This window comes from Scatophagus argus, chromosome 12 (assembly GCF_020382885.2).
Source record: "Scatophagus argus isolate fScaArg1 chromosome 12, fScaArg1.pri, whole genome shotgun sequence".
NCBI lineage: Eukaryota > Metazoa > Chordata > Actinopteri > Scatophagidae > Scatophagus > Scatophagus argus.
The window spans coordinates 17,337,495-17,361,037 of record NC_058504.1 but is presented as its reverse complement, the minus strand read 5'-3'; the positions used below and the strand labels follow the sequence as shown (position 1 = coordinate 17,361,037).

The following is a 23,543-nucleotide window of genomic DNA, read 5'->3' as shown; positions in this document are numbered from 1 at the left end:
AGCAGACATTTTCACTTGTCTCTGCAGGAAAAATGATGACAGCTCAGTTCCCTTAAGTGTCCCAGTGACAGTGAAGCAGCATGCACAGTAGCACGACCTCCCCTAAGTTAAATGCAGCAATCATTAGTACACTGTGAGTCTTCTGCTGTGACATGACAAAATGTCTGCTGTGCAACCAGTCCATTATTGTCATTATTGTTATGCACTTATGGTAACATACAGGGCCAAATCTGTGGAAAACAAGGTGTTCATCCAGTGCTTACACTTGTGTTGTTGATCTATGTGTGTTTGTCTTGTAAGGGATTATATGATCCAGCTTTGATATTTAGATATTTGGTGACAGCATGTGTGGCAAAGTATCCAAGAGTCAGAGAGAACAGTGTCACCTGTAGTTCCATCACTGGCCACCACACCTGCAGAGCTACACACCACAGCTTGGTTGCCTGATACCAGAAATAAATTATTACACCTGTTATGTTGGTCCCAGTAATGACTATTTATATTATTTTTACATTTCCAGTTACTTGTTACTTGTAATTTTTGCGGTAGCTTTGATGAAAAGGCAGTCTTTCGCTGTATTTTTTTTTACCCTTTCAAGCATGTATTCTGAAAAATAAATGGTGTTACAGCTGCTGTTTCTCTATACATTTACATGATGTTTCTTGAAACTTTAAATTCATTGCAGCTGACCTGAATTCATGCTGGCTACTGTATTCCCTAAAGAAGCAAAGAACAACCGCCCTTAAAGCTCACAAGGGGGTGACTAATTGTCAAAAGATAGATTTTGGGTCAAGCTGCTGACCCTTACATTTCATTTCTGAAAATAAAGTGTCATTTGTTTCAGTTAATATGCAACATTACAATTCTTGTAGTATTGAAAATGTACAAGAAAAAATACACTCCATGTAAAAAAAAAAAAATATACTATGGATTTAACAGCATAATCATTTCATCTCTTTAATGTACATGATATTTGAAACTTTAACAGAAACTGCAGTGAGCAGCAGTCGCTGCATGAATGGACTGTATACAGAAGAAACAGATAAAGTGCAAAATCCAGAGATTTGAAATTCTCTTTTTCTTTGTAATGATCCTAATCCTCACAGATTCATTCACAGGTATATGTATAGACATATGTAAAAGATATGACAAGCCACTGGGAATAAATCAATAAATAAAATAAATATAGCTGCTCATCACACTCAGTTCTTATCTCAGGTCACTGATCTGTGATGGAGGCCAGCTCATGCAGGAGGAGAGCAAAGGATGGACGATCTTCTGGTTTCTGAGAATGAGAACATGAAAGCAACCATTATTACAAAGAGTTTAACTGTCTTGTTAACTGTTTTTGTATGTCAGCTGTTCTTCTACTAGGAATACAGGAATCTAAGCTCCTGTGCCCACCTCCTTCCAGCACCACTCCATCAGCAGGTGAACAGCGTCTGGGGCCAGTCGTGGCTTCAGGAGCCTAAGGCCTGAGTTCAGGGACTCCACCACCTCAGTATTAGTGCGGTTCTCATAAGGAAGACGGCCCTCGTTATACACCTCCCACATAAGCACACCTGAGCAGGGATGAAGCACAAACAGTTGTTAAAGAGAAAACACACCTTTAGAGAGATTGGCTGTTTGTCAGTTAATCTTTTAAGTGATGAGGACGAACAAAAATCAATTATTCTGTCTGTAGTTAATCACTTGCATGTCCATGCAAGCTCCATTTAACTATAAATTGCTTTTGAGTCCCATGTTTATCCATTCAGCAGTACTTTTTTGACATATGTAGTTTTGCAGTTACCATCAACTTAATAAAATAAAAAATGGAGCAATCACCCGTTGGACTTAAAAAATACTTGCTTGTTTATTGTTGTTGTTGGTGGTGTTGTTTTTTTACAACCTATATAAGTTACAATACTGTCAATAATGCCAGAAGTGTCCTGTAATTATTCAACATTTCAACATCAGTTCATTGGATCCCTGCTATTCCAGCATATTGCTACTTAATCTAAAAAAAAATATATTAAAAAAAGATTTTGGTGTAAACCAATCAATAAATCAATCAATAAAAGCTGCAATTAAACATATTCCTTTCTGACATCTGTTGGATACAAGCAAGTGACAATGTGAGTCTTGTTTGTGCCAGGTTAATATGTTGCTGACTGTTTAAACTGCCATTCGGGCATGAGTATACTATCAATATTAACTTCTCGGAGCGTACTGTAAATCCACAAGTTACACATGCACACAAACACAACTGATGAAATACATTAATTTAAAAAGGTGCTTTTATGTGAATGTGAGTTAATGTGACAATTACAAGTTACAAAAGTAACAAATAAATAAGTTCCAAAAATGTATGTCTTGACATTGTTTCTGTAACAACGGCTTCCATAATCTTTTCCCAAAATCATATGAATGGTTTTTAAAAGAAAGATGACATAAGGATGTTCTATGAAGACAAAGAAAACACCTCAAACACACAAACAACATAAGAGGACAGCAGACACACATGAACACACCGAATGACCAGATGTCGGACTTGCTGCTGAACTTGCAGTATTTGATGACCTCTGGTGCCGACCACTTGACAGGGAACTTGGAACACTGGGAGCTCGTGTACTGATCATCAAACACAAATCTACAGCGCAGAGAATGAACACATGCCATTCATACCACTGTTCATAAAGACTTAGTTCCATAAAATAGAACAGCACAATCTTTCGGCAAACAAAACATAGAGTGCGAAAAAGTATTACCTGGTCATGCCAAAGTCGGATACCTTCACCTCGTTGTTCTTTGAAACAAGACAATTCCTGGCAGCCTGCAGAAAACAGAAAACAGAAAAAAAAAACAGAGTATTAGCTGTTGTAACTGAGAGGAGACAAAAAAGTGTATTAAACAGTGCTGCTTATCTGCTGGTTTACCAGATCTCTGTGGATGAAGTTGGAGCTCTCCAGGTAAGCCATCCCCTCACTGACATCCAGACACATCCCCAGCATCGTGGCCTGAGACAAATGCCCTTTCCGGGATCGCAGGTAATCAGACAGACAGCCGTTCTCCATGAACTCGAACACCAGACACATGGGAGAATGACGGGTGCACACGCCGAAGAGCTGAACTAGTTTACAGTGAGACAACTTCCTGTTTAAGTGCAGACAGACACACACACATAAGTCGGGTGGTTTTCGAATAAATTCAGTTCATAAAGTTCATAAAGTTGCCTCATACTGAACAGTAAACTTACATCATGACTTTAGCCTCTTCTTTAAATTCCTCGTCCGACATGCACTCTTCTCTTATCATCTTCAGCGCCACCTTCCTTTCGTTCCATCTCCCTTCCAGCACAAGCCCAAACTGGCCGCTGCCTATCTCCCGACCCAGAGTCAACTCCTCAGGGTCCACTTCCCACTGATCTGTGGAGCAGCAAACAGATGATGAAAGATGAAATAACCACAGAGACAGGTAATATTAGAAGACAGTAAGCAAACCTGCAAGTTTAGACATTAGCCTCACATAATTAGTAACAAAGTGGACTTCATCAATGAGACCAGAAAATTAATTTTAGGAATTTTAATCCAAGAATCCAAGCTCAGTTTTGATGTACACCACCAGTCAGAACACATCCTGAGAATTCTCCGGTGAAAACCACCAGAGGTCACCAAAAACAACATTTTCAGCCTTAAATTGTGATCATTTTGAATTCTAGTTTAGCCAGCTGACCCATTTATACAACAGTACTCCTTCCTACCTGTTGTGAGATCATTAAGGTCCTGGGAGCAGGCTCCAACTTGAGAGACAGGCCTTCTCAACCGTGTTATGAGGCCTGCCACACAGATAACATACATATGTATTAATAATCATTTATTTACGGAGTGTCTCATTATACTGTTTGTTACAGCGTTGTTGTGAAATGCTTTGTGCTGAAATGCTAGAAATGCTGTTCTATCCTCTGAATGCATGCGGAAAAGTCACACACTTACCGGCAGCGTTGTGTTGATGGTAATAAATGAGTTCAGGAATGGTGCTGAACAGGTACTTCTCTGCCAAGTAAAATGCAGCCTCTCCTGTTTCTGTCTGTCTGATTTGATAATGTTTTACTCGTGGATTCTTCTCCCCATTTGAGCTAAAAGGACAAAGAGATGCTTTTATGCAACAAATCACACAAAGATAAGATGATGCAAAAAAAAAGACTGATTTCAAGGGATGTTATACACACCAATTATTTCAAGCTATTATTAGTGATTATTTCGAATGTCATCGCATATATCAGATATAGTGTAAGCTGTGCCAATTAAATACATTAGAAGCAAGTCAAAAATACCCTGGTGCTTTGGTGAAGACTGACACTGTGTAGACTCCTGGCTGTCTGGAGTCACGCACCATGAATCCACCTTCTTTTCCCTAAAAGTAGAATGGTAACACAAATAAAGGGACTCTAAAATCATCAAAATTGAATAATATATTTGTAATATAATAACAATAAGAGTTTAATGATTGTTTAACCTGTGGCTAAAAGCGGCCTATAAGTTAAGAAATACAACATGGATTGCTGTTCCACCCCCCACTTGCAAAACTTAGCAAAGCATGTTAAAGCAGGAAATTCAACAATGGTTGTGGTTGTGAGACAATTTTCACGTCCCATGTCATGTAAGATTCTCAGCGTGCAGGTGCATATGTGTTAATTTCTCCTGCATTGCTTCTGCAAATGTGAGATTGCTGTGGCTGGTATGCTGTGCACTGTATTATGCAACATCTTGCTATTTATCATTAGATTTATTTTTTGGTGCATTTTTTTTGTCACATTTTGTATCTCCAGTTTCACAACTGGGTGTATCGACAAATGAAAACTGAATAATCACTGGATCCTTAAACACTAACGTTGTCTTTACCTCTTTCATCAACAAGTCCTCTGCTTCCCCTCTGGTTATGTGTTTGTTGTACCATCTGTGAGAAGACAAATCAGCCACAAATGAATTAAATCTATGGAGGACAGCATGAATTTGCAGATATCTTTAATAACAAGAAGAAATACAGAGAACAGAGGTGAAATTAAACTCACTCAAATCTCTCAAAGTTGTTGCCAGATTTTTCGGCCACGTAGGTACTCGGTACAAAGCCTGTTTCCCTGATGAGGTCAGTCAAAAAATAAAATAAAATAAATAATAATAATAATCATACTTAGGCTACTGCGCTGTTTGATTTTGAATGAAAGTTACTGCTGATACTGGGAGCATTTTATGTGCCTTACCCCTTATCATTCTTTACGGCCCACCAGTAAGAGTGGGAGCTGTTGATCAGAACGTACTCCCGGTCTTTCAGAAGAGGCAAGTCATCATCTCCAAGCGGTGTGTAGTCTTGTAGAGCGATGACCATCCTTTGTCCTGCATCATTTGGTGTCATCTAAAAATCATGATTAGAAATATGATGGAGCTATATGAATTCCAAAGCAACAAAATTCTACTGTTTTGGAGACATATTTTTGAGAAGAATAAAATGCAATACTTTATTATATATATATATATATATATATATACACACACATATATATAATACTAAACACTATAATGCTAATACCAAACACAGAATGTCATACATCTTATCACAACACAGTGTGATAAGTGTTGGCACTATTTTCTGTTTGGGTTGTACTAGATTGAACAAAACAAAAAAAAAACAAAAAACATCGCGCTTTACAATTAGTGTCAAATTATCAGCCAAAGAGGCGGCCCAGCAATCATGAGATATGAGCAGTACAAGATAACAAACAGAGCCAAGAAATCATATGTGGCCTAAACAAAGGTGCTGTGGTTTGCATCAGCATTAAACACATCAAGAATGACACCATCCAGCCAAATAAACAAGAGAATAGATATAAAACGGGTTGTTTTGTCTCCTTCCTGTGATTTGAACAGTATTGACTACAACACCAGTAATATTTCATCAGCATGTTATCTATACTTTAGAAAATAGTACCTCTGGGTCTGGGATTTGAGGGAGTGGCTTCTTAGAAGCTGTGAAGAAATTAGAAGAATGAAATCTGAGAATATTTTTGGCTCATTCAAATGCACAAAATACAATCTACAAAACAGCAGTTCTACACTGGTTTTTGTTTCATGCTTAGCAATGTAGCATTGCTAAATAACATTGCTACACTGAAATTATATCAAGATCAAGATTTACCCAGATCGCATGTTAACTCTGTATTATTTTTTTGATGAAGGTAATATATAATAAAAGCATGAAATAATACAGACCACAACCCTCTGGATCATATGTGCGACAACCTGCTGCCAGTTTCTCTGTTTGTTGGCAACATCTCCATTTTCCATCCATCCAGAAGTTTGGGTGGTACTTTGCAACAAGATTGTTGTGCTTTGTCTCTAACAGATGTAATAAAAGAAATGAATTTGATTTACATATAGTCAAACGTTCTAAATGACATGTTGAACTGCCATCACTGTCTGAAGTTTTCTGCTTACCCTCTTTGAGAGCCCTGACCCATCTCTGACGGCAGTCATTGTCTGGGGCAAAAATGTAGAGGTAATGGTTGTCGTAAAAAACCTGTAGAGACATTTGCCTTTTAGGGTACTGATTTTGCTCTTCTGTTATATTTATACTACATTTTTAATCATACATTATACTGTATAACATATTTAATCATTATGTATTCTTTGTGAAATTGTTAAGCTCACCTGAAAAGGGTATTTATAGTTGCATGGTATGGGGACATCACTGCAAACAGTCTCCACACACTTGATTCTGTACAGCTCAATGCAACCTTTCAACATTGGCCTTCTCTGAAAGAACACAATCTTTACTTTATGTACATTTACGTGGATATGATTCAAATTATACATGGTTATCAGGAAGCTAAATGTAATAAACCAGCCTCCAAATAGTATAAATATAAATGTAAAGCCAACATATTCATTGATCAAGTTCACACTTACCCCTGGACGGCGTTCAGAATACTTCAGATCTTGAGTATCCAATACAAAAAACCTCTCCTTGTAGTTACATGGTGATGTTCTTTTCTTTTGTTGAGATTTTTTAATCATAGTTGCCTTCAAAATCACCCTGGGGAACATGGTAACGGCTGAACAATGCTACAAGAAACACTGATGCCTTTTGGCTTGTAGAGAGAGACTGAGCGCAGGCAGTGAGAGAAGTATGATAACTTGATGGAAGCTGTGGGGTTTCCGGCAAAAAATTGCTCTGTAAACCACATCCTTATGGCAAAAAATGGGTTGTACTAGCTCACCCACACTCGTGCACACACACTTTCTTCTCTCTCTCTCTCTCTCTCTCTCTCTCACACACACACACAAACACACACACACGTGCACGCATTCACTGACAATATTGTACCAAGTCTGTGCGTAAGCTCAGCTCATTTGAACATTTTCCACCAAAATACATCTTAAAGGCAGTGATGTATCCTGTTAACATTTAGTTTAAGATTGGACAGAACTGTTCATTTCACAAGAAAACATGACATGAACCAAAGTAGTATCAAGCAACACCCACTGATAACTTGAAAACAAAATTATTATTGAAACTTTATTTAATCAGACAGTCTCACTGAGATTAAGATCTTTTTTTCCTGAGAGGGCAGTGAACAAAAACATTTACAGGAATGCAATCAGCAAACACAACAAGGCCACAAGAAGTTGGAGAAAACAATTACAAGAAACATTAAATACATCAGAGGAATGCCAAGGGGAATGTAAGATTTTAGTCTGTGGGTGGTGTGGAGCTCATTCCATTTAAATGATGCATGATACCTGAGACCAGTTCTGCCAACAAATACCTCAGGTACTGAGAATTAAAACTGAAATTTCAACTTTCTGCCATAACGAAGATTTGGAGAAGTGTTTTATGTTAAATAATTTTGTTTCCCCGGTGACACTGTAAAGCTCATCTGAAAATTACATTATTTGACTAATTGTTCCTTTGATTAAGTCTCATTGTGTCTTTGCTTTTATACAGCACTTGTGAGTTGGTCCCAGCTTTCGCTCTCTCCCTCACAATAATCACAGACAAGTAGAGACACATTCTGTTTGTGCTGATGTTGTTTGGGCTATATTATACAACAATGTTGCCTACCCAGTTTCAAGCTACATTAGAGCTGTTTAAACGTGACGCAGGGGCAAAGTAATTTGTTAACTTGTAGTGTTGACCTCAGTATAATTTTAAAACGTGAGAGAGTTAAAAGCTATAACAATTCATCCTCCAAAACAATGGCAGATTGAAATGGATGCTGTAGCACAACCTTCAGGAAACAATTTATTCTGGATTAAAATGTTTAGTCATTTTTCTCTGAAGGTAATGAAAAACAATGTCATAAAATCACAACTGGGATTAAAAAAAGTTTATATTTAGTACAGGCAATAATAATAATAATAATCTATTTATTTCTATTATTTATTTCAAGATTTTAAACAGTGGAAAGTTTTATCTCACAAGTCACTGAGTTCTATTATGTAATGCAGCGGACTGAGAAAGGCAACATTTGAGGATTCAAAAATAAACAGGCAATGTCCAGTAGATTTTATTCAGCTAATTTCTGTGTTATTACTATTAATATTATTCTTATTGATTTTTTTACACAAGTAGGCAGTTTTATCTAGAGATAAGCTAAAAAATGAAACATCTAAGATAGGCGTTATACATTAACGTTACTGTAGGTTCGTGGTATCGCTACCACAATATAGTTCCAAGAATTAAGCTATCTTTTATCTAATACCGCATCATTGAAATCATGAGAAAACTATTCACCATGGTTCCAAGGAGCTGGTATTTTTGTCCAATCCGCATAACCAAAAATTGTCACGAGTACAGCTCAGCCAATGGAATTACGATGTGAAATAACGTCATGTTCGTCAGTTTCTGGAAGGAAGCTAGTTTAGTCATGAGCTAGGAGTAATTGTTTGAGTTATCGTTGCAATATTTTATTTTTAGGTCTACATTGAACAACCGAGGACACATTATAGAGGTTTGTAGAAGTACCATTGCTGTATTTTTCCTATTTTGTGAAGTTAGTTTTTGGTACCGACGTAAAGCTATCTAGTTAGTAGAGGTTAGCACAAATAAAACAACCGCTAGCTACATAGCTAAAATTGTTAGCTGCATTTGTCTCTTAAAGTGTACGCTTTGTTGTGCACGGAAACTATACGCTACACGTTAAATAGTAAATGAAGGTATCTCCTCCTAAATTGTTCTGGCAGGTAGCCGTTACAGTGAATTAATGATTATTACATTAGCCCTCACCCGTTTTGTGAAATAGGCCAAATTGGTTCGTGCATACTTACGATAAAATCTTTTCACTGGACACATTTTACTCCACATTTAAATGACAGATTTTATACTTCTGACTTCATTGTATTTTCTGGGACATCTGTAGTTCCAAGTAAACTTGCAGATTAATATTTTTACACACGAGACACAAGAGAATCACGTGAAACATATCTCGTCGTTGGGAATTAAAATACTCAGGAGAACATGAAGTTAACAACCACACGAACCACAATAATAAAAATTAAGCTTACTCATGTATTACTGCAGAAATGCTTTTTTCCCCCTCGACAATAGTCTGAACGTGGCCGTTCCTTGTCATGACTACTCTTGATACTTCACATTTTGCTGTACATGCAGCGTGTTAAATACTTGTAATACAGCATTTTGTGGAACAGCATTGCTACGTTTATGTAAAAGACCAACTATTCTGTTACTGTATAACATAACACTGAATAACATGTGAATTGCTTGGGGAAGGAAAACGGGCTGATTTTAGATTTTATGTCACCGTTTCAGGTCAGCATCATGGGTGAACCACAGCAGGTTAGTGCTCTGCCTCCTCCACCTATGCAGTACATCAAAGAATACACAGATGAAAACATCCGCAAGGGCCTGGCTCCTAAACCACCTCCACCCATCAGAGATAGCTACATGATGTTTGGCAACCAGTTCCAGTGTGATGACCTCATCATCCGGCCTTTGGAGAGCCAAGGCATTGAGAGGCTACATCCTATGCAGTTTGACCACAAACGGGAGCTTAAAAAGCTCAACATGTCCATTCTCGTGAACTTTCTGGACCTGCTGGACATCCTTATCAAGAGCCCGGGGAGTATAAAGCGAGAAGAGAAGCTGGAGGATTTAAAGCTTCTGTTTGTTCATTTGCACCACCTGATAAATGAATACAGGCCTCATCAAGCAAGGGAGACACTGAGGGTGATGATGGAGGTGCAGAAGAGACAGAGGCTAGAGACGGCTGAGAGGTTCCAGAAACATCTGGAAAGGGTGGTGGAGATGATCCAAGGGTGCCTTGCCTCCTTACCTGATGACTTACCACAGATGGAGGGTCCTGATGTTGCTGGTGACGGGACAAGGAGTGTGTCAGCAGTATCTAGTGTTGGTTGTTCCTCTGGGCAGGCCCCCAGGCTGAAAACTGAACCAATGGATGTAGAGGAAGCAGGCGCCAGCTGTATGGCAGCAGGTCACCAGGACAAGAGTGTCCCTCCGTCAAAGAGGGACAAAATATGGGACAAAGATGCTGCCATGTGCAGTATTATTGATGAAATTGCTTAATTTTCTGTTGAGAAGTATTACATCAGTTGCTGTGTTTTCACTTGGCTTTAAGTCATAATCTGGAATTGAATGGTATTTTATGTAAAAATTATCATGTAAATGCTAAGTTCCTGTGAAGATGTTAAGAATGTAAATATTATACAGAGTAACTTGGGTGTTAACTTTCAGTTTTGTAATGAAACCAATAAAGTACTTTCCACTTGCTGTAGGAGTGCAGTTCTGTCCCAATAGCACAGAAATGTTCCTTAAACCTGTCAGCGTTTTGTTAGGAAACCACATGAAATCACAGAGAATTTAATGTATTTGCATCCATTAAATGTGTAGACACTCTGTTATGTCCACCATGCATTCTGTCACTGTAACTTGCCTACTGCTTACTAAACGGTCATTATGTACAGACTGGATTTCTTTTACAGTCATTCCCCCTCCCTCGAGCCCTTTCACCTTAGCTTTCACAAAAAGCACTTAGCACAAACTAGTGTTTTATTGCCTTGTTTGTGTAACATTTTCTTGCAGCAGCAGTACTTGTTTAATGTCAGCTCTTGAAAGCAAGACATCTCCTTCATCTCCTCCATCTCCTAACTTTGTTATGGCAATGTGGCACCAGATCCTTGGGGGATTAATTTCACTGCTGAAAAATAGTGGGTATACTGTTGACAACAGGCAGTTTCACCTGGTTGTGTGCATGTATGTCAACCGATTAGAGAAAAATAATCAAAGAATGTGTCACTTTGTTTATATACAGGTTATAATGTGAATCTAAGCAGTGTCACGGGTTCCAGCCTCATTTAACTACCCAGGTTGGCCTCTGTGGGACAGGGACCACTTGACATGCACTGTTTTGTGTAACAGAGATACAGAGATCTGTTGCACCAGGGAGCTACTCTGCAGCAAAAGTCCATTTGGCATAATCTACTATACCTAAAAAAACACAAAACAGAAAACATAAAAATTAAAAGCAACTGAAGTCTCCTTGATAACATAACTTTAAAGCATTACAAAATGTACAATTGCACATGTCTTTTCGGGCTATGTAATCAAAGATTTTTCTTGTTACTGTCCTGCCACCCCACCCCCTGGCTGTTAGCGTCTTCTGCTGGGATACTCCTCACTGTGATGGGGTGATTTCCATTCCATGCACTCTTCATTTAAAATATTATTACTCCAGTGACTAGACGCGCGTGCCAATCTATTCAGCCACCCCGCCCCGTTTTTTAATTACACCGAATAAAGAAAAAAATCATCCCTTTGTCGCAGGAATTATGTTATGAAACTCGGCATCCTTGGGTTTCACAACAGGGCGGAAAGACATCCTTTTATCCAATCGGTTTGCACGCTGCTGCGTCACGTGGTCTTTATTTATGTAACGTAATGGTGTCACAGTAACCCAGCTTTGTGGCTGTGAAGACTTCCTTGCGGGAGTTAAATGCGGACACGGACCACTTTCAAGGCTATTAATGCATAAATATTCTGTCGCCGTTGATGTCGCGGTTCACGGACTTTGGAGCTGTGGAGAAGACGTCGCATTGAACTCGGAACTCAGAAGTTTTTTTTTTTTATTCAGCCAAAAGGGAAGACGTTATATGTCCCAAACCAAAGACTAAGTTATGGCTAAAAAAATGATAAAGTCAACGGATAAATTTTATACGAAAAGGAAAATTTGTTAGGTGAGCACTTGAGAGCTAAATTAGAAGTAACATCGGTTTGACAAGACAGAAATCGGTCGGGTTCGATCAGGTGTTATCAAAGAAGGGACATTAACTGTGTCGCTAGCTGTCAGTGTGTTATTTAAATGCTTCATGCAATACCATTACTCAAGAAGAGCTCTGCCGTCCTCGTTGCTTTGACGACAAAGCGACACTTCTTTCCGTGAGGCCGCTGTTCTAGTGACATAACCCAGTCATCATGGATCTGCTGGAGTGTCCGCTCTGTCTCTTCCTCATGTGCGAGCCGGTGACCATGTCGTGCGGCCACACGTTCTGCAGGAGATGCTTAGGCGGTTGCCTCCCGTCCAAATGCCCGCTGTGCAAGGAGAGGTTAAAACAAAGAGAGGTTAAAAGCATGAAAAACAACGTTTTGCTCATCAGTGTCGTTGAAAAGTGCTGCCCCGTCGAGACAAAGATGATGTGCCATATGCTGGAGAAGCTCAAAGCCAGCGAGTTCACAGAAGCTTTACGCATCGCAAATGAGCGGCTCGACTTAGGTAAGTTATGAAGCAAGACGGCTGCAGACATGGTGCACACGTCTGTTTGGATGTATACTTTGGTTCAGTGTGCAAGGTGCCCACTGGTCTGCTCCTAAGATCAGGCTTCAGTAAAGACACAGACGACTTGGATTCACACTTTTACGCACTGCTCACACTTTTTGGCCCGGTGATGCGATGATCCTGATGGTGCATGTCATTCTGCTTCTCAGAATACAGTTACAATATGCCCGTGGTGAGATACAGAAGGTATGATGACAGAAAGGAGAGAAAACTGTCTGAAGCACAGATCATGGAATACATGATATCCACTAAGGCTGTTAATGACCTGAATGTATAACTTGGTCGATAATCAGTCTCCAGATGCTATTTCGTCTTTCCTGAAAATAGTTTTGTTTTCTCTGTGTGCATATAAAGTAGTGTCAGGGTCAGCATAACAAAAAAAAGGCATTGCAAAGTTATGCTGAATTAGTCTGCTCTGATATTTCCCTTCTGTCCATGTCAGTTACACACAGTATACAAATTAATTATAGCAGAAACAGCAGCTGTTGTTTGGAAGAAAAATATTGGGCACAGGTTCAGGCAATTTCTATTTTTAGAGCAAGACTATACATTTCAGCAAACTAACAATGGATGGAAAAGCAGGGAATTGTTAAGAGGATGTTATGTACTTTTCTCACAACTAATGCCTTGAAATCCTGGAAACACCCCTGTAAATGGATCTTATCTGTGCACTCATTGAGCCTCTGCATTAGTCTTTGTATGTGCAATTGACCTTATTTTCTGCAGCCACAAGGAAGTTTAAGGGACAACTTTTGCCCTAGATAAGTTTATCTAGTCAGTAGGCTGACTAGATAAACTGTTTGTGCTTATGTGAGTAAGTGTACCACTGAAGTTCTTACATGTTTGCCATCTCTGCAAGTCCATGTTAAATAATGCTGCACCCCTTGCTCAAGCTCTCCTGGTTCTTGTGCAATGATCTCCTGGCACATGTCAGTGTTTCTTTTGCTATTGGCGATTTGAGGTTGTACCTTACCTTGCCGTGTTTATTTCTTATTCAGAATGTGTTCATGGTGCACATGCATGATCTGGTGTAAAAGGCAGCATTTGAAACGTTTTACTTGGTGGTTCTAGTAGAAATCAGTAGGTTTAAAACATAAAAGTTAAATCTTACATGTAGCCAGTATTGGAATGGGACATGATTACATGTTGAATGTGTGTTTGTAGGAATGTGTGAAAATATATCCCCTTGCTTTCTCCATTTTTCTCACTCTCCCCCCTTTTTTGTCTTTGTTATGCATCCTTAGTTCCAGATGATCAGAGTCTGAGGATGTGCAGAGCTGAAGCTTACTGCGGACTTCTGCATTTTTCTGATGCTCTGACAGACCTTGATTACCTCTGCTGTTTTCGTCCTAACTGGGCTGAGGTGAGAGATGTGCACTGGCAAAACACAATATGTCTCCTTTGTATTGTGTCCTTCTCTGCACAGTCATTCGTCAACAATGCCAAATTTAGAATTTCCATTTCACTTCGCTTCACTTCACCTCTGTGCACTTCTCTGTTGCATTTACCCCAACATGCACTTCATTGGTTGGTTTTGTAACATGCGTGTAATGGCACACGTAACTGCAAAGAAAAGCTCCTGTTTTTATTCTGTTGTATTGTGCTTTGCTGACCCCTTTAGGTTGATTTTTTAAAAATGCTTTAATTTATTCATCATTCTCAAAGTTATGCAAACAGCTACTTATGTCATAATTAATCACTCCGTGCCAGTGGGTGGTGGCTCTCTGCAATGGCAGAAATGTCCACCACATATAATCACTGCATAGTTTTATTTTATTTTAAGAGATGTGTGATATCACTTACAAATTCCACAAATGAAACATGTAACTGCTAGCAAAACATGATTACGAGTTTCACATTTTCACAAGAAAATGTCACAATGTCATTACAACATAATTCAGATAAACCTGTTGATGATATTGCGCAGAATTTTATCTTCTCTGCCGTGAGACACTTTAGACGTGTTGCTCACTCACGCAGTCAGTGATGTGCTGATTTCACTACTCTGTTGCAGGGCTTCTTTCGTAAAGGGAATGTACTCCTGGAAATGGGTCAGCAGACAGAAGCCCTCATCCAGTTCCATCATTGCCTCAATCTACAAGCTGATTTTGTTCCTGCAAAGAGCCAGATCAAGAAGGTTTGTTTATCTTATCGACCACTAATCAGATGGTAATTTAAAGCAAGTTTACCCCAAAACCTTAATTGGAAGATGTTGGTAAAATGGCAAAGGTAGCATTTGTATAAAATAATGTATGTTTTGTCTTTCTGCAAAAACAGCAGGATGGTGAGCTGTAGACTGAAGTAAAATGTTGAAAGACTTTGGACTTAATGAACTTAAAGCTGCAGTATAAACAAATTGCTCTCCAGCTCTGGAAACAGACCTGCACACACTATGTATAAACTATACTACTGATCTTTGAGTTGAGCAATAAGTAAATTGTAAATTTATAGAATAGTTAAGAAGAATATCACATGAAAAAGATGTCCAATGTTGACATCCATATTAAGTTTAATATTTTCTTTCAAATTTCGACCATGTTTCTTTAATCACTCTCTTCATTATATTTTAATTAACAGCACTGATTAAAACAAATGCATTTATCTTCAGACCTTTATGAGACTCATTTGTATCATGACGTGGTTTTAAATGGCAGATCCTGGAGGCAGAGGGCATGACAGTGCCGGACGAGGTGTCCTGCATCTTGCAAGTGGTGTCTGAGTACCTGAAAGAACCCTTCCCCATTAAAAGTCTGAGTGACTCTCAGGGCCCAGCTCATCCTGAGAGCCTCAAGTATCCACATGAGGATGAGGGAGATGGGAAACGGAGGAGAGAGACACACCAGGTAAGCTCTGCACGCTCAGTGAGGAGAATGTTTGCTGCTCTTCTGTGCACTTCAGTGCTTGGGTTGTGGGTGAGTTTGAATGCAAATACACGATAAGCCTGACTGATAAAACTGTGTTTAGGACTCGAAGGTGAAGCGTGACTCAGGCACTGAATGCTGTCTCAGACTCTGCCAAGCTGTTTCCTTCCTCCCTGGTGCCGAAGAGGACGAGGAGATGATGATGAGGAAGGACGATGGGAACGGCAGGGGTGCGCACGTGTACATCTTCATTGTCTTGTTCTCATCATGAATCGTATTTGTCACTACAGACAGCTTTAACATGGCATTGACCAGGTGGTTTGAAATTGTGTGCTAAATAGGGCGTTGCAGAGTTTAAAAGTGACTGTGTTTTGTCTCCTGTCTCTTTCTCTCTTAGGTGAAAGCAATAAGTGCAGAGAAAAAACTCTGAGTGTTCTCACTGTGTCAGACTTTGAATGCCCTCTCTGCATTAGGTCAGTGTGCTGGAGTACTTATTGTAATCAATAATGCATTGTACCTCGTGTACTGTAGTCATGTAACAGACTGAATCTGTTCTCGCCCTCCTCTGTCCATGATTAATGTTTATCACACATGCAGCATGTACACAAACACGCCACAGATGTACAGCCTCAGCACTAATAGAAAGTATAACCTTCCTTAGCTGGGTGGTTTTAATTAAAGCTTATGTCTTTTCTCTGTCCTCTGAAGGTTGTTTTTTGAGCCAGTCACTACCCCCTGTGGCCACACATTCTGTAAAAACTGCATAGAGAGGAGCCTGGACCACAACCTTCGCTGTCCACTCTGCAAACAGCCACTACAAGAGGTAGAACCACCAACTGAACTTTCATACATATATTTTCAACCTAATAGAAGAAAATGCTGGATGCCTGGATGCCATTATATAAACAAAAGTATTGGAATGGGGCTGTTTATCAGGGGTTGGGCTCGGCCCCTGACTTCCAGTGAAGGGAAATCTTAATGCTAGAGCTTGCTAAAGACATTTTGGACAATGCTATGCTGCCAACTTTCATTTTGGGGAAGGCCCTTTTCTATTCCAGCCTGACTGTGACCCAGTGCACAAAGTAAAGTTCATAAAGACATGGTTGGGTGAGTTTGGTGTTGAAGAACTTGACTGGCCCACACAGAGTCCTGAACTCAACCTCATCCAAAACCTTTGGGATGAACTGGAACGGAGACTGCGAGCCAGGCCTTTTGGTCCAACATCAGTGTCTGACCTCACTATGGAAAGCCTTCCCAGAGGAATGGAAGCTGTTATAGCTGCAAAGCTCTGTATTTAGAATACAGTGTCAGTAAAGTCCCGTTGGTATGATGGTCAGGTGCCCCCAGTACTTTTGTCTATAGTGTATCTACATTAAAAGCTGATGAATTTTTTAGTGCTTTATTATTGGCACCAGGTTGTGGGAAATGATAAACACTGCTGCCAGTTTTGTGCATACAATGATTAAAATAGAAAATTAATAAATCTTAATTGCATATCCACAAGTGCAAAGCACAAATTTTAATGTTCATGTTTTGTCTTTGTTGCAGTACAGTGAATTGTTTAATGAATCATTTAAATTATATGTTAATGAATATTATTGAGTGTCATAATGCTGTTTTTATAACACACTCTCATTTTTTTCTTTCCAGTACTTTAAAAACAGGAAGTACAATCCCACTGTTATGCTTCAGGACATCATGAACCGACTTTTTCCCTCACAGCTGGCTGAGAGGAAACAGGTCCATGACGCTGAGATGGCAGAACTCTCCAAGTAGGCACCTGCCTCACACAAACTGCTCTTGTGATTTACTGTAGAAACTCAAATCGCGCCATAGTCTCAGAATTTTCTCCCTTATTTTCGTCTCCCCATCTCCATTTTATTTGTCTTCACTTGTCCCTTTTCTGTCTCTTGCTTTGTAGTCTTACTAAGGACATCCCTATATTTGTTTGCACGGTGGCCTACCCTGGAGTGCCCTGCCCTCTCCACATCTTTGAGCCTCGATATCGGCTGATGATGCGTCGCTGCATGGAGACTGGCACCAAGAAGTTTGGAATGTGCAGCTATGAGCATGGGAAGGGGTAAGGAATTTACAGTCTTTTTTCAGTTATCCAAAGCAACTTGCCTATTTGGAAATTGTAAATTTTGGTTCTTCATAATGTGCTAACATACGGTAAGTGGTAAAAAATTATATCCAGTTTTGGACAAGTTGAGGTAAAGGCTGATTACACAGGTGTTAAGGGTTATTCTGACCAGGCTGCTCAGACATGGAGGGATCGTGTTTGACATTTCGCTAACTGCAAAGCTCACAGCAGGGTCGGCAGAGCCTGATGGGATTGACGGCAATGCAGCACCACCATCAGTCATGTGTAACCCTGAGTGGGTTGGAAATGGCGGCATGGTCATCAGTCTGGCACGGCTCTGCTGTGCAGTTTCATTCCACATTAGATATTTGTCTCCAGCCTCTGTAATTTGTGGTGGTATAGAATTTCCCATAATATTAATCGACAATCTCCATTACCTGAAATATGATTAAAATATGCCAATTAAGTGCAAAATAATGTTGTATTGAAACATTTTGTTTCTGCAGCTCATTATTGATTAAGATAAGATAAGATGAACTTTATTGATCCCGCAGTGGGGAAATTCACTTGTCATTATGGAAGTTTATTAATTTTATTAATAATTATGGAAGTTTAGAAATTTTGCCAAAGTCTGCCTTATTTGCAACACTGAGGGTTTAAAATTTTGGTATTAGTTCCCATTGAATAGATATGACAAGACACTTGGCTGAGCTTATATCAAGATGAGGTAATTGCTTTTAGATTAAAAACAAAAAAAGCAAAAATGATTAGTTCTTTAATTTTATCAAAGTCAGTACCTGGGGAGCAGTAACACTGCCTAGCATTGGTGTAGCATCCCTTTTGGCCTCAGAATGAGTTCTCTTCTTTGCACTACAATGAATATAAAACTACTTTTGTTTTGGCTAATAGAGCAAAAATCACACTAAACGATGAATAAGGGTGTTTACATTTAAGACTCTCATGGTTTCACCTTATGTGCCTCAGGTTTGCCGACTATGGCTGCATTTTGGAGATCCTCACTCTGGAGCTGCTGCCTGATGGACGATCCTACGTGGACACAGTAGGTGGCAGCAGATTCAGGGTGCTTAAGAGAGGCCAGAGAGATGGTTACCACACCGCTGACATAGAATACCTGGAGGACCTAAAGGTCAGAGTGAGAACACAAACTATAGCAAAACAATAACACACACTGGAAATATTATAAGTACTTGATCACTGGACATCCTCTCTCACATTTTTCTTGTCTGTGCCTTCTCCCTCTCAGGTTGATGGTCGTGAGCTGGAGCTCTTGCAGCATCTCCATGACAGTGTTTACCAGCAGGCTCAGGACTGGTACCAGCGCCTCGGCAGCCGCATTCGAGAGCAGATCAACAGACAGTATGGTACCATGCCAGATAAGGAAGAAAACATTCAGGTGGGGGTCTTAAACTTTATTACAAGACATTTGTTTAACAGTGTCCAGGACAGCAGTCATGCTGTCCACCAGTGAAATAATGTTTCCCCCTTGACCATAGACACATCACAAAAATTATTTATTTATTTTATTAAATTATGCCTTTGTTTCCACCATCATCAAACATATGTGGTTGCTGATCAACATGTTTCATTCTGCTATAAATAATGTACACCAAATATGAAACAAGCCTGCGAACCAAAGCCTGGCATTGTTTTTGAGTGTTTTTTTAATTTTGTTTTATGTATGCACCATTTGTCTGTTAAGTTCAGTATAGAATTTGAAATAATATAAAATTACTACTCTGAACTTGCAGAAATTTCAGACTAGCTTTTGATAATTCATTCTTCACAGAGCAGATACTGTACACTCTTGTTTCTAAATTCACTTCATGCTAATGCAGTGCAGATGTGCACACTGGTAATATTAACTTACACAACAATAAAAACACATTCTGTTCATAGGGATAAAGTTTCATAGGAATAAATGAAAATACGGGCTAATTGGAAGGTGAGAAAGATATAATGTAGAACTCCAAAACATTACAGCATGCTTGAAAATGAGTAGCAGTAATGTCAAGTGAAAACAAAGTTATGTCAAAGTTACATACTGATTCTCTCAAAGTGCGTCCACATTTCCTTTTCTTGCTTCTTTTCCTTGCATTAGTTCCTCCTGCTGAGGATGCATAAAGAAACATAAGGAAATATGTTTAGAAATATGTATGAAATATGTAAGAGTTTGTCTCTGCACACATACACTTTGCTAATACTAATAAAGGCACACAGTTATCGCTGCACATTATTAGGTTCACTTCGGGGATGAAACTCCAATGATGCTGTGATGCATCAGTCCGATCAGCTGCAGCATCCAGTCGGTTACTGATGTCAAATAAGGGTTGTGTCAACCCGTAAAAAGACTTACTTGAACCCCCAGTTCAAGTCGAGGAGCAAGGGAATATCAAATGAGGGAATTAAGAAGTACCGTATATGTTTCTTTTCTAATCCTTTGTATATATTTTCTAGGCCTCGTGCAATGGTCCAGCTTGGTGCTGGTGGCTGCTGTCTGTCCTCCAGCTGGACCCTGCCTATCAAACCACTGTCCTGTCCCTGACCTCACTCAAAGACCGCCTGGGACACCTCCGCCTCGTCCTCGAGTACTTTTCTCAGAGTTAGACCTCACGGCCTAGTGGTATTGTGGCCACACCTTGCTGAGAGTCCAATCTTGCACACATTTGGACACATTTATGAAAGGAGTGAAATCCACAGAGACCACAGATGTTTGATTTTTTGGATTGAATAATGTGGGAGAGACTAAATCACACAATCACACACTATAAAAATCACACCTTTAGGCCAAATCATCTGATCACTAGCAGAAAGATTTAGTGAATGATTTGTTGCAGTTGTGCAGAGTTGGCTTTTTGCTGTTTGAGTTTGCATATGGTATCTTTCTTTCACCATTTTCTTCCCTGGAAATTCAAGGTTTCAGAGTAGATTCAAAACAGAGTCGACCAAAGATGCTTCTCTTGTAGGTTCATCAAATGTGGTAACCTAATATTTAGCTGAGTCAGTTCATTTACCCTATTATATTGCTGAAATTAGGCACTAGGGGTCACTATTCACTACATTCAGTTTTACACATGAAGAACATTCATCAGTATCAGCCAAGTTAGCACTATACTGTACTATCATGAATATCCTATTCAAATCAGACTGTGCATTAACATAGCTTAGCTTGGATTGAGAACAAAAAAATATTAAAAATATTAAAAGCACACATAGTTTGTAGAGAATCTGCCAGGACTATGCACACCAGAGGATTAAAGTTCATGAGTTGCAGATAATAATTTCTGAGTTGTTTGGATTTTGCTGAAGGGCACCTCTTGCAGTGCTTACATTTCAGTTGCGTCTGTTGGCCTTAGCAGTTGTTGACTATGGCTCATTTTATACCATTTAATAACCTTAGGGAAAACCTTAATATTAGTAAATATTGCAGTAATAATTTGTAGTGTCACATGGAATGGCAGCCTTTTTAGGATTTGTTGCTGTCTCTGGATGCTGTTTGTTATCATCTAGTGGGAAAAAGTCTTCTGTGAAATTCTGACAATGATGAGATGCAGTCAGTGAATGGTAGCTTTGTATTACACATGAACCCTGTGTGACCATGCATGTTGATGGCCGGGTGGGGATGCAGCACTTAACAATGTGCGTCATCTGTAAATACGGAGTCATTTTTTGCCAGTGGAATTACACATGGCGTGGCGTGGTCTCGTCCACTCCCTCGAGGTGCAGTGAAGCATCAGCCCAGACGACATCTACATTTGTTGCAGGGGACAAACTGTAAAATACTGAAGCTAGCACCTGATCAGTGCTAAGACCCCCCTTCCCCCGTGGTGCCTCTCTGTGGGTCGCATCACCTATGCCTGGCCCCTAATGTGTCTCTCTCTCTCTCTCCCTCCTCTCTCTCTCTCTCTCTCTCTGGCCTGTATACCACCAGTCTTAGTGCCTTTGAGAGCCTGGGCCAGCTCACCAGAAGACCTGCAAATCATAGAGTCTCAACACAAAACTGGGGAGGGACTGTATGATTTTTGCCATTGATTTTTAATGATATATATAGTACTACATTCCATGGAATGTTGAAGCTGCAATGTCACATATAGTTAAATTTGCTAACAAATACGGGCTTAACTGGGTGAAACAAAAGAGCTTGTGAATTGTTTTTCTACTTTGATAAATGTGCCATAGACACTTGTATGTTTTGTGTGATATGGAAGTGGTTAGCTAAATAGTTGCTGTCTTTATGTATGTCATGGACTCTCAAGTTAATCTTTACTTAAGTTTTCAACCCTCATGCCTTTTATTTGGTGGACGGTGAACTACCATGTCTTCATGGCGAACATATCGTTAAACACTGACAATTAATCCGGCAAAATACAAAGCAGATGTTGATGCTGTAGGTAAAGCTTAGAATTAAAGGGATAAGGATGACACTCCTTATGCGCAAACAAGTCCCACTAAAGGACAAATTTATGGACTGATGGATAATGGGACTGCACTGGTCACCTGATTAATAGGCACTGAACTCCGACATGGGAACTAACCCTTTACTTGAGGGGAAAAAACACTGTTTTCATTTCTTAAAATGGGTCATTGGGGTCTGTTAGTATTGTGAAGTTTGTTTTTTTCTGTTTTGTTTGTGTTTTTTTTTTTTTTTTTTAATGCCATCTGGGATTGAATTTGGAGTCAAAGACTTGAATGTGCCAGTTTTTTACAGCATGTCTCCAAAGCTAGTAGTATTGGTTTTACTGAAACATGCATCATAAAGGTGGTTTTCTTCAGGCATGATTAAAGCTCAGTTAACACAACAAAAAGGGACTGAGATTCTTGTAGAATTTTTGACCTGCCTCATAAGCCTGTGTGATAAACACATGGTACAATACCGCTGAGGTGATTTTCACTCCCCTGTTCTACTTTTTGTCAGAGGAGACCAACATTTTTTGTGCAAATTATTATTCTTATTTTCTTATGCTCAGCTCACATGTTTCCTCTTTCTCAAATCATCTACATTTGTGTGTCACTTGTATTAATAAAAGATGCCATCTTTCATTGAATAATATTCTGTTTAAAACATTTCTTCATGAGTGTGATTTACTTCATGATTAAATGTTAAATAAATGATTGCACCCCTGTATTTTTGATCCAATTTTTTAATTAGCCTATCATCTTTAACAGGTTTGACTTTGCTGCTGCTAATGCATTGCAGTGCACAGTCATGATTTTTCATCTGATTTAGACTGCAGCTCTTGCCCCTTCGTACCCTGGCTGATGTCCATTAGCCTTAGTACCGTATAAATGGGCTATCAGAAAATGTTCTTGGACACAGCTAGAACAATTTGCACTGAATCCACATTCTCTCTAACACAGAAAATGGAGCACGATAAGTGATCTGTTCTTGGCAGCAGTTCCCCGTGAGAATGAGTCTTACACTTGTGTACTTGTGGAAGAAAGGCAGCGAACATCGCTATGTGCTGCAGCTTGCTGGAAACGTTGGCTGATGTGGTCTGTTTGAACCACACACATTATTCTCTGCATTCCGTGCTCAAATAGCTTGGTGTTAGTCACAAGTACACTTAAACTCACTGACACTGAAACACTTTCTATCTGACTGATTAATATTCATTTCTTCACTTCAGAGAGAAGCAAATTATCTTGATTCGATTATTGTTTGTTTGCATGCTCCCCTGGATGACTTTTTAAATGTTATTAGAAATAAAGCTCCTTGCAGCAAATTCTGCAATGT

General features: G+C 39.4%; 3 protein-coding genes across 3 annotated transcripts; 2 read left to right on the top strand and 1 right to left on the bottom strand.

Annotated features, from left to right (window-relative positions):
• Positions 1-931: 931 nt before the first annotated feature.
• itk (IL2 inducible T cell kinase) lies at positions 932-7,183 on the bottom strand. The gene is made up of 17 exons (XM_046406935.1): positions 6,945-7,183; positions 6,687-6,791; positions 6,474-6,555; positions 6,249-6,374; positions 5,968-6,005; positions 5,243-5,394; positions 5,054-5,119; positions 4,884-4,938; positions 4,316-4,395; positions 3,975-4,117; positions 3,743-3,817; positions 3,239-3,407; positions 2,919-3,135; positions 2,751-2,815; positions 2,514-2,632; positions 1,405-1,562; positions 932-1,285 (listed from the first exon to the last, which is right to left on the bottom strand). Exons 1-17 carry the CDS (start codon positions 7,080-7,082, stop codon positions 1,220-1,222), a joined length of 1,854 nt encoding a protein of 617 aa, XP_046262891.1. The 5' UTR covers positions 7,083-7,183; the 3' UTR covers positions 932-1,219.
• Positions 7,184-8,837: 1,654 nt separating this feature from the next.
• Positions 8,838-10,785, top strand: med7 (mediator complex subunit 7). The gene is made up of 2 exons (XM_046407001.1): positions 8,838-8,989; positions 9,808-10,785. The coding sequence occupies exon 2, from the start codon at positions 9,817-9,819 to the stop codon at positions 10,579-10,581; it is 765 nt and encodes a 254-aa protein (XP_046262957.1). The 5' UTR covers positions 8,838-8,989; positions 9,808-9,816; the 3' UTR covers positions 10,582-10,785.
• A 1,154-nt stretch (positions 10,786-11,939) lies between these two features.
• lonrf1 (LON peptidase N-terminal domain and ring finger 1) lies at positions 11,940-22,934 on the top strand. Its single transcript, XM_046406741.1, has 12 exons — positions 11,940-12,784; positions 14,092-14,210; positions 14,862-14,984; positions 15,502-15,690; positions 15,812-15,938; positions 16,106-16,181; positions 16,417-16,531; positions 17,359-17,480; positions 17,630-17,788; positions 18,776-18,938; positions 19,056-19,205; positions 20,267-22,934. Exons 1-12 carry the CDS (start codon positions 12,487-12,489, stop codon positions 20,414-20,416), a joined length of 1,791 nt encoding a protein of 596 aa, XP_046262697.1. The 5' UTR covers positions 11,940-12,486; the 3' UTR covers positions 20,417-22,934.
• The last annotated feature ends 609 nt before the right edge of the window (positions 22,935-23,543 follow it).

Coding starts and splice junctions, on each gene's coding strand:
- itk (XM_046406935.1), bottom strand. CDS start 7,082: ATGTTCCCCAGGGTGATTTTGAAGGCAACTATGATTAAAAAATCTCAA. Junction 5,395..5,967: donor CTCAAATCCCAGACCCAGAG/GTACTATTTTCT, acceptor CATGATTTTTAG/ATGACACCAAATGATGCAGG. Junction 3,136..3,238: donor GAAGAGGCTAAAGTCATGAT/GTAAGTTTACTG, acceptor GCACTTAAACAG/GAAGTTGTCTCACTGTAAAC.
- med7 (XM_046407001.1), top strand. CDS start 9,817: ATGGGTGAACCACAGCAGGTTAGTGCTCTGCCTCCTCCACCTATGCAG.
- lonrf1 (XM_046406741.1), top strand. CDS start 12,487: ATGGATCTGCTGGAGTGTCCGCTCTGTCTCTTCCTCATGTGCGAGCCG. Junction 12,785..14,091: donor AAATGAGCGGCTCGACTTAG/GTAAGTTATGAA, acceptor ATGCATCCTTAG/TTCCAGATGATCAGAGTCTG. Junction 15,691..15,811: donor GGAGGAGAGAGACACACCAG/GTAAGCTCTGCA, acceptor AACTGTGTTTAG/GACTCGAAGGTGAAGCGTGA.